Genomic DNA, 11,193 nt, shown 5'->3' with positions numbered 1-11,193 from the left:
TAGTGTCGGAAATGCTTGACGGCGCTTACTACTGCTAGTGTCTCCAGTTCGTACGAATGATACCTAGATTCCGCGGGACTGGTCCTTTTACTATAATATTCGATGACTCTGTTTTCCTTTTCGACTCTATGCATTAAAATAGCTCCATACCCCTCCGAACTAGCGTCGGTATGTAGCTCTATGGGATGATTGGGATCAAATATCATTAACACCGGCGCGTCGGTCAGAACGGAAATTATCTGTTGTCTTATCTTTTCGTGCCTGTCCGTCCAAGTTATGTGCTTGTTACTAGAAGTGAGTGCGTACAAGGGTTTCATCACTTGCGAAAATTTAGGAATAAATTTTCGGAAGTAAGAGGCCAAACCTATAAACTGCCTAAGCTGTGTGACGGTCGACGGTGCAGGTAAAGAATTCAAAGCTTGTATTTTTCCCGGGTTTGGACGAACTTCTCCGTTACGAATTACATATCCCAAATAAAGTACCGACGTCTTCAGAAAAGAACATTTAGCGAAATTGAAAGAAAATCCGGCGTTTACGAGAGTGTTTAGTACAGTGTGCAACCTTTCTAGAGCTTGATCTATTGAGTCGGCGATTATTAGAACGTCGTCCAAATAAACAACGACATACGAATAAGCGAGGTCGCCTAAGGCCTTGAAAATGGCTCTCTGGAAAACGGCTGGTGCATTTTTCAACCCAAACGGCATCGTCACGTATTCGTATTGACCGTCGGGGGTAACGAACGCAGTATATTCCGTCGAGTTAGGGTGAATGGGAATCTGGTGAAATCCGCTAGCCATGTCCAGGCTAATGAAGTATCTCGCACTCTGCAATCTCGCGATTTGGTCAGCAATAAGGGGTAAGGGATACCGATCCGCGACCGTATTTTTATTCAGCGCTCGAAAGTCTACACACAATCTGTCTGAGCCGTCCTTCTTCTTCACGAGTATCATAGGGCTCGCGAACGGCGAATTACTAGGTTTTACAATTTGTGCTTTAATTAATTCGTCTATTCTCTCGCGTACTATTCTTCGCTCTTCCTCGCTAAGCCTGTAAGGGCTTCTCTGCACGGTGACGTTGGGATCAATTAGCCGTATTTCCAACTGGCCCGTACTGACGCGAGTACGGGGGAAACCCGTAATGAATGATTCTTTAAATTTTTCGAGAACAGAGATTAATCGATCTTTATAGTTACCGATCGCATCAGTGTCAACCTCGTTAATGTTGACCGCATCTTCCGCGACTTTACCACAAGCGTTAACGACCTTTGTTTTACAAATAACGAGGCTATTTTGCGTGATATTTACGTCGAATCCCTGGCTCAAAATCTCGCGACCAATCATGACGTCGTATTTTAGGTAATCGTCAGCAAGGACATGAAAAACTATCTCCAATGTAAGACCGTTAATACAAACAGTGGACAAAATCTGAAGTGTACTCTTAATACAAGTATTCCCGATCCCCCGCATCACTACCACATCGGTTATTCTTTTACCCGAAAATTTCGAGGCTAGGGACTCTTTGATTAACGAACACTCGGCCCCAGAATCAAAGTAAAATGGATACGACTCACCCAGATGGCTTAATCTACCAGCCGGAGCTTCCACTACACAGGAGTCGATCCGGCGTTCGTCAATGGAATCGTAGTTTCTTTTCCGCGATGATGGGCAATTAGGCGCGATATGTCCCTCCTCGTGGCATTTGAAGCAGGTCACCTTCGACGATGCGGCTGGTCGTTTTTCCTTCGGGTTTCGTATATCCTGCTCCTTCCCCGTTTGTGTTTGCAGGCGACACTCCGTTCTCCTATGTCCGTGAGCACCACAGCGGTAGCACTTAATCCGAGGAACTGATAGCCTGCTTCGTTTAGCTTCAGGTTCCGTTAGTGAATTTCTTGGCGAAAATGTCGGCTGATCGTTGTAAGGGAGAATCCTCATTTCATCATGAAATTCATCCTCAGTCCTGATATTATTCGCGAGCGTTAGTCGCCGAAAGCGTCGATCTTGTGAACTCAGTATATAAAGGGCGAGGGCATTGATCACTTCGGGCATCGTTAGATCTTGCAACTTCATCTGCAGCATGGAGCGGAGGCGACTACCGTACGCTCCCGGGCATTCAGTCTCCGACGGTCGTTCTCTGGATATCCTTATTAACGCCGAAGCGGCTGTCTCTCTGCCACCAAAACGCGAAAGAAATTGTTCCTTAAACGTTGGCCAGGTAAGCTTTCCACCGCGCACCATTTGTGAAAGCCAATGCGCAGCAGAACCCCTTAGGGCGCGATTTAGAGCGGAAAGTAACGCACTATCTTGCATCGGGTGGTCTTTCAAAATCAGATCAGCATGAGAGCACCACGCGGATGGATCGGCGCCCGCGCCTTCGGGGTCAAAACGTGGTAACGTTGCATCCTTAGATTCCGTACTCGGTCTTTGCTCCCCCGGTTTGTGCGCTAGCGTCTGAATTAACTCGCGCATAAGGACCATTTGCTCTTGTAGCACTTTAAACGGTTCTAATCCCACTTCTGATGTCGGATCACGATTCGAATTTTGGGCGCGCGACGACTCTTCATGTGGACTAGCCATCGTTTCACAAAGCCGAGATTTTATTTACACGTATATACAGGTCTATCACTAAGCTTAACAAATAATAGGTACAACTAGTAATAAGTCTAACAAACACTAAGCCTAATGAATAATACGATCTACGAATAATTAAATTAAATAATACTATTAGCAATGTTTGAGTTCAAACGAATCCACGGTCACCGGGATAACTCCTTACTAAGCGAAACTAACTTAGACGCAAATGCGATCGTCGAAAATGCTCGATGTATCACTCCCCAAGGCAATCGCAAGAATGCCAGCCTCGTGGAGATTTTTCTCCCTGTACGATTGCATTTTGTTTTCTATACCCGTTTGGAAGCATGGAGAAGGTTCCAAACGCCGTTGCTAGGCAGTTTCTGCCTGGAGTTTTGATTACTAATACAATGTATGTCCCATTGCCGAGGCAACATCACACGTGGCTAGGCCCGCTCTCGAGGCCGCATGCCGCCACAACCACATTTCTCGGAAAACACATACAACCACTCCAGACCTCCGTTAGATAAAACATCCATCCCGTGACCGTGGCTACGTTCAGCGACCGATTGTCACCTCGAACCCAATCTCGCTTATTACAAATCTTAAGCAATTACAACTATAATAAAATCTTGGCTAAGGTACTAGAGGATGTTCCCAAAATTTCCAAGGAAAGGCTTCGGCTTTCCTTTCATCTCCGACATATATATATATATTTTTTATACATTTGTAGTTGCGCACAAAATTTATTAAAGAAAAGTGTTAACAATGTGTTTTCATGATTTGTTTCTCGCGCCTGACTTCCATTAATCCCTAATATTCCTGTCGCCATGACGCGTATAAATCCAACATGGCTGCTCATAAATGTCATCAGTAAAGTTTTAGTGGCGGGTCTTTAGTTTTGTTTGATATCGAAGTAAATTTTCGTCTGTCGCTCGTTTTTCCTTATTCTACCGCAATCAGAACATTTATTTATTAACATTATTTTAAAGTGACAGTAGTATATCTCGTGTGAATATACGTATATATATATGTTTATGTTGTGTGTTACTTCAGTATAGCTAATGTTTTGTAATTCTTTGATCGCGTTATTTATTGTTTCGAGTAGTTTATTTTATAGAGCATTCGATAATATAAACATATGCACTCACACGTACATATATATATATGTATATACGTATTTATATGCCTATTTCTCTTGCCCGTATAGTGATCATACGAAATGAAATGTTAATTATTTGTTTTATATTAATTTCTTTTAATAAGATAGAACACGCACACGCACACGTATATATGTATATATTTCTGGCAAAGTGATTTTCATTCAGATTCTTTAGTGATATAGTGTTGTGTATTTGAGGTTATGTGTCAATCATTTGATTTCATATATACATATATATCTTGTATTGTGACAACATAGTATTGAAGGTTTTGTTTCTAGATTATTGTGCGTTTAATGTGTATTTACATAATTGTGTTTGATGATAGAATTTCTGTATGCAATTCCTCGAATCGTTGCGGTGTTAATTATTTTGAGCGTTTGAGCTATCGACAGGTTGTCGCTTAGTCCCAAGTGTTGCGTTGTGTGTTCTATTTCTTTTGTAGATTATTAATAGTAGTTTTAGTTTAGAAAAATAGATTATTTATATGTTTATATAGAGACATGCATGTTTCATAATCAAATTCTTATTTTATAATGTTTTACCGGTATGTAGGCTAGTTTTAAGTATGTATCTTAGATTGTAGAATGCACATAGATTAGTAGTAGTTTAGAAAAATAGATTATTTATATGTTTATATAGAGACATGCATGTTTCATAATCAAATTCTTATTTTATAATGTTTTACCGGCATGTAGGCTAGTTTTAAATATGTATCTTAGATTGTAGAATGCACATAGATTAGTAGTAGTTTAGAATATAGATTTTTATATGTTTGTATAGAGACATGCATGTTTCGTAGCGTAGTTCTTATTTTATAACTCTTTACCGGAACATAGGCTAGTTTTAAGTATGTATCTTAGATTGTTGATTTGAATCAATAATGTAGAAAGAGCATACATTAATATAATTTATATATGTATATATACAGACATGCATGTTTCGTAATGTAGTTCTTATTTTATAATTCTTTACCGGAATGTAGGCTAGTTTCAAGTATGTATCTGTTTAATAGAATGCGCACACATATATATATGTTTCTGACAATGTAACTTTTATTTCTTTAATAATACAATATTGTATGTTTTATGTATTCGTTTGATTATTAAGTCTTAACTTCGTATATACTTATATTTCATAAATTGTGTTACGTCGCGTAACACTCTACCTAGCCGAGGCCACACACCGCGGGCAATGTGGCAACCAGATGTCTTCGGATACTCGCAGCGTATCCTCCATAGTTTCAAGGACCTTCCATAAATCTCATAGATTTCCTAGGAAAGGTCCTTCAAACAAAACAAACATCTGGTTCGGAAGAATTTCCAAAGACTATTGTCTACCACGGCTTAACTAAGGAAAGTTGGTTTTTCGCACGTACGCTGCAACTGTCCTCCCACTAACCACTTTCTCTCGAGGGCGGTTAAGATCCTTCGTTTAACCAATTAGAAACGAAGCCTATTCCCTCACTCTCCTAAATAACATCGGCACCAACAAATCCGATGGTCCCGTGCGCTAGACACACCCATCCTTAGCTTTCCTCCGACACATCATCGTCTCCCAGTACAGTACTGATTTTACATCCTTCGAACGGTCAACATCCTTCCACCGGGTATACACACCCGCAGATCAGTCACTCGCTCATCTCGTACATACGCATCAGCGTAACTGTCTTCGTTATAAGTTGTTGGAATAAACGGTGAAATATAACTTACTACTGTGTCATATTCATTTAACCACCTCTGTTATCTTAATCGAAACAGGGAAACGACTACTTCGCGGCGTCGATTCACCGAATCGTAGCGAGAATTTACGCCTCTCGCTGACGCGTTTTCCTCGCGACCGCGTCTCTCCGCGAACGGTCGTAACAAATTGATAATATTGTATTTGTTGCATAGTATTATAAGCATTAACTCTAGTATTTACTAGTTCATTACATGTCTAGCATATATGTTTATATTTATATGTAACTCTCCAAGTTGATTGATTAAAATATATTTATATATACATGTATATCTGGTGTTTCAATTATTTCCCCTTTTGTAGTTATTCTTATTTCCCGGTTTATTTGTTTGGTTCGTAACTCGTTCAATCCGTTGGCTGGTTTCATTTATTATTTCTTTTTATACTGATTGGATTTATTAGTTGCCCTCGCCTTGTTAATCCTTCCTTTAGTTTCGTAGCGCCGTGTGTTCGTTTGTGCATTCAGATCTTTATTCGCGCGTTTTGCATGGGATAGTTTTCTTGTTCTCGTTACGGCGCGTGCGGAGCGCGGGACGTGACAATATGTACGCGTATATACAAGACTATCACAAAGCTTAACAAATAATTAAGTCTAATGAATAATAAATTTGATGAACAATGAAGTTAATAAATAATAAATTATACGAATAATTAAGTTTAACGGATAATAAGTCTAATGAATAATAAGCTTAACGAATAGTAAGATTAATGAATAATATGATTTACGAATAATGAATTTAATGTACACTATTAACAATGTGTTTGTTGGGTTCAAACGAATCCACGGCCAACGAGATAACTCTTTACTAAGCGTAAAAATAATCTTAGGCGCAAAATACGATTGACGAAAATGCTCGAGGTGTCACTCTCCAAGGCAATCGCACGAATGCCGGCCTCCCTTGAGGTTGTGCTGTTTGATCATCGATATTTCGTTTTCTTTTGAGGTATAGTAGCAGGTGGGTAACTGAGCCGCATATTGCTCCTAATAGGGCGATTCCACATCCGTAAGTTTCACGTAACTGGTATCCATGTATGGCTATATCTATTATCGTCTTGATTAGTTTAAATATTACAAGTATTCCAAATATTGCTGCACTGACGGTTCCAAATTCCATAAAACCAATCCATAAGCTTGGTATGGTATTTTTTGCTATTGTCGTTAATGTGTTTTCGGCCATCATTCCCAGAATGTTTACTGTTCCAGGGACGATTGTTTTTCCTGTTGCTCCTCTGGCCAATGTGTTCAAAACTGCAGATTTTTCTGCCGGGAACATGACGTGGTCCCGAAGTGCATCAAGGTCCTTTTGGGTGTATATTCCGCTCGTGGCCAACGACGATGGTGCTGAATATTGCCACGTTTGACGTACATCCGGGCGGAGTTCCTGTGGTGCAATTGTTTCCATGGGTTTTGGTACGAATTTGTGCCAGAGTCCGTCGATATTGTATAGTGTAGGTAATACCGCGCTACATTCTCTGTGGTTTCCGTGTTGCGTTAGAATGTGTGTTTTTGGCGTTAAAAATGCGGTGCGATTCCCTTGCCAAACGGGTAGCTCCGAGTAACATTCTGTTGTATGTCGTACCTTTACTTGTACCGGAATGCATTTGACTATGTGGACTGCTTCTCCTGCGATCAGGGCCATGTGTCCTGGGGTTTTGGTTATGGTATATGCAAATTCATCGGGCAGTAAGATTGCTAAGCTTAAAGCATTCTCTATTAGTTTCTTCTGCGTGGTACATCTTTGTGTCAATATATCATGGTACAATGTTGTCATTTGTCGTTTAATATGTTTCTCTACGTAAATGAATTTTGAGTTGACGTATGCGAATATGTCCAAGTTTTCGACTGCTGTTTTTCTTTTGGAGATGAACGTATTTCCTCTTGTTGTTTCTAACAGGAACAATTTGGGATGTTCGGTGGATAGTAGGGTATATCCACACAGTGGCTGTTCTCCGGTTTTAGTCAGTGCAAATGTTACTTCCTGCGTTGTTAGTGCGTAAACTGGTTGTGCTGATTCTCTGTTGGTTTTTATTTCTTGGATCTTTGTAGCAATTCCTTCATATAGCACATCGTACTGATCAAATTTGCATGGTGAGGGTGGTTGTGGTTGCCAATAAGTGTATCCGTCTTCAGCGTCTAGACAGTTTCCTTCGCTAAAGGTACATACCGTTCCTGATTTCAGTAGAATTTTGTTCGCCTCGATCCGTACTGGCACGACTGCTGATTTTAAACTTATCCTCACTGTTGCTTGTACGACGACCTTTTCCCAGCTCCCGTATGGGTCTACATACTGTGTTCCCTGGCAGCTGCTGTCGTCTGTTAGCTTGCCGGCTAGGACAAGCGACCTTGTTTCTGTTGCATTATCCTTTAGGCCAACTATAAGGTTTTGTGGTCCGAGTGAAAACGTGCCGTCTTGGTGCATCCTTGCGCATTGTTGGGCGGTTGTTTCATGGAGGTATTCGGCGAATCCGTTATGCACTGCCGACGTGTGAGAGTGCATGCCACAGTAATATACAATTCGAGTTATTTGCACCTTGCATTGCCTTACGTTGGTAAATTCAAATTCTGAGAGTTGAAGTAATTGTATATAAATATCTTGGGTTTCAGTCAATGTAGGCTGTATGCTGCAGTCCCCGATGGAGTTTAGAGAGATAGTGGTAACATTGAGGTGGTTGCCATTGCAGTCATATCCTACCAGGCCGTGTGTTATTTTGATGAGGGTGAGTACGATGACTAGGCAGTTCATCTTCCTATCAACAATTTATTAAATCGTTTCTTACTCTCGGGTTTATTAGAAATAAGAATAACTTTTTATTATTATTATTAATATATAAAAAAAAAGTTTATATGTTTTTTTTGTGTTTTTTTTTTTTATTATTATTATTTTTTTTTTATTACAATTATAGCTTGTCTTTGAATATATATATATATATATATATATATATATATATATATATATATATATATATATATGTGCGTGCAATGGTAAATATGACGACTTATTTTACGAGTCACTTAGATTATCAATAGATATCGCCTACTTTACAACATGCGTGTATGTATATATTGTTAAACATTAGGTGAAAGTTATATGCATAGTTATAAATGTCATTTGTTTACAGGTGGATAGCAAAAGTATTTGGTTTCGTGAGTGGCGTACAGGTGCTTTACAGTTCTACGGTACGGATTGCTATTCCTTGGACTAAAAAAAAAAATTCTTTCGATGTCTGTCAGATTTTTGGAAACGAACATGCATGGAAGGATTTTCTGCAGAGATTCAAAATGCTCTCTGGATTCCTCGTGAAACGTCTGGACAACATCTACATGTTCTTCCATCCGTCGTTCAGAGAATGGTTGATGAATTCGCCATCAGTTCTATACACACATACAAAAATAGTTAATATATATATTATATATTTTTTTTTCTTTTTTTTTTTATATATATATATGTTTCATTCGGACCTGTTCCTTGTATGAATACTGTATCTCTGTATATAATATAATATATATAATATGTTATGATTATGTTAGTTGTTATTTATTATATGTATTTTCCTCAACTCTCTCCCCTTTTTTTTGTTGTTGTTGTTTTTTTTTTATTAGTACCTAACATTACTATTATGATGCTGTATTACATTCTATTGGCTATTATTTGGATGTGAGCGCGACGAATTTTTCAACATGGCCGCTCGCGTGTATCTTTGGTATGGCGTTGGTTTAATGTCAACAGTAGCGTGTCGTTGAAATAGTTAATTAATTGTTAATCACTATAATTTTACTTAGTAATGTTTCTGTAATATTGTTTTGTGTTTCATGATATTGTGTGTGTCAATACCGTGTGCTACCTTAATGTGATAGCATGGATTGTATTGTTATCGAATTTCGATAGTCATTGTTTTGATTATACGTGACTTGCATTTATATAAGTCTTGTTTAATTTAGTTAATGTTTTTTGTGTATTGTGTTACCAGATATTTTGTGTAGCGTAACTTTATTCTTTTGCACCGAGTTCAGTCATGTTGTTAATATTTAGTTAGTCTATCTTGATTAATTTCTAACCTATTCCTGTGTTTATTAACCTTTCTTATTTTCCCTATTAATTTATTATTGCATGTACTTGCTATTTGCTATTATTTTGTGTATGATATGAATTGGTTTCTTTATTAGTGATTAAAATCTACTTGTTAGATTAACACTGTCTGTAATTCTTCAGATTCTACTCTTTCGTTGCTGCATCACTTACCTGGATCGTTCCCGCAACATCATCCGATTCTTTGATATGCCTTGGATACTTACTACGGCTGCCTTCTACTACGGCTGCCTTCAATCGTCTTATATCTGTGGTCATAAAGGTGGTGTTTAATTTATTTAATTTAATATATACATATAATGCATTGTATGTGCGACCACTATTGTGCATTACAAATTAACATCACAATACTACGTAGATTAATACATAACCAAATATCCCTTTACTCCGGTTACATTTATTACTAACTCTCAATTAATCTATCTTGATTATTTTCTAACCGCTTTCTATACTTTATCAACTATTTTATTTCTTCTTGTTAGTCTGCGAAATTCATGCATGTACGCTTCCTTGTATGGTGATTAATTGTTCATGAGGTAAGTTGCACTTTCACCGTTTTAGTTATTCGTTGAACTAGCTCGTTTCACATTCAAACAGTAATTGGAGCACTTGTAATAAACTTCTTTTCTTTTCAGATTTCCGCCATCTGTGTTGTTCGATGAACAGTGCAATGCTTCCACAGTATTGTTATAACATTTAGTACTGTTGTATTTTGCATTAAGGCAATTGAAGTTAATTGGTTCATTTATTTTTCAGCTGGCTGTTGTACATGGTGTTTCGCAAACAGAGATCCATAACCTATTTTGCACGTGAACCTTCTCGTATGATGATTACTTGTTCACAAGGTAACTTTCACTTTCACTCTTTTAATTTTATTGAATCAACACGTTGTATATTCAAACAATAATTGGAGTACACATGATAATTTTCCTTTTTTTTTTCTTTTTTAGGTTTTCGCTATCTGTATTATTCGACGAACAGTGTCACACTTCCTTTTGATTTATCCACAATATAGTTATAACACTTAGTAACCTCGTATTTTGCACTGAGACAATTGAGACTAATTTATTCACTTATTTTAGGTAGCTGTCGTACATTATGTTCCACGAACAACGATCCATAACCTATACTTGCACGTACACTTTCTTGTATGTTGATCACTTGTTCACAAGGTAACTTTCACTTTCACTAGTTAATTGTTCATTGAGTTAACACGTTTTATATTTAAGCAATAATTGAAACACATATAATAATTTCCCTTTTTCCTTTTAGGTGTTCGATATCTGTATTATTCGACAAACAGCACTACAACATACACTACTGCACTACGTTACCCACTGAAATCACTTTATTCATTGTTTATTTCGATTATGCGCTAGTTTTAGCTTGTTTAAGTGCACTGCTCGCGGAATCCCTTTTACTTCAATCTTGACGTTTTGGTTCTGCAGGATTTCTAGCACTTTATATGGTCCAGTATATTGATCGGAGAATTTTCCTTTACTGGGTTCTTTTAGTAAATATATCGAATCTCCTACTTTAAAATCCTGGGGGTTGATTCGTCGGTCGTAATATTCTTTTGATCTTAGTTTGGATTTTATTAAATTTTCTCTTGCCATTCGTTGTACGGTGTTAATTTTA

The 11,193-nt window shown here is 38.0% G+C and overlaps 2 protein-coding genes across 2 annotated transcripts; one reads left to right on the top strand and one right to left on the bottom strand.

Moving 5' to 3' along the window:
* Positions 1-1,161: 1,161 nt before the first annotated feature.
* LOC143304465 (uncharacterized) lies at positions 1,162-10,819 on the top strand. The gene is made up of 5 exons (XM_076626956.1): positions 1,162-2,386; positions 9,679-9,817; positions 10,191-10,236; positions 10,312-10,400; positions 10,638-10,819. The coding sequence occupies exons 1-5, from the start codon at positions 2,351-2,353 to the stop codon at positions 10,676-10,678; spliced, it is 351 nt and encodes a 116-aa protein (XP_076483071.1). The 5' UTR covers positions 1,162-2,350; the 3' UTR covers positions 10,679-10,819.
* Positions 4,761-8,988, bottom strand: LOC143304461 (uncharacterized). The gene is made up of 2 exons (XM_076626942.1): positions 8,716-8,988; positions 4,761-8,215 (listed from the first exon to the last, which is right to left on the bottom strand). Exons 1-2 carry the CDS (start codon positions 8,799-8,801, stop codon positions 6,292-6,294), a joined length of 2,010 nt encoding a protein of 669 aa, XP_076483057.1. The 5' UTR covers positions 8,802-8,988; the 3' UTR covers positions 4,761-6,291.
* Positions 10,820-11,193: the final 374 nt, after the last annotated feature.

The sequence above is a fragment of the Bombus vancouverensis genome, unplaced genomic scaffold (genome assembly GCF_051014615.1).
Source record: "Bombus vancouverensis nearcticus unplaced genomic scaffold, iyBomVanc1_principal scaffold0036, whole genome shotgun sequence".
In the NCBI taxonomy this organism is placed as follows: Eukaryota; Metazoa; Arthropoda; class Insecta; order Hymenoptera; family Apidae; genus Bombus; species Bombus vancouverensis.
This window is presented reverse-complemented; position numbering and strand designations above follow the sequence as displayed.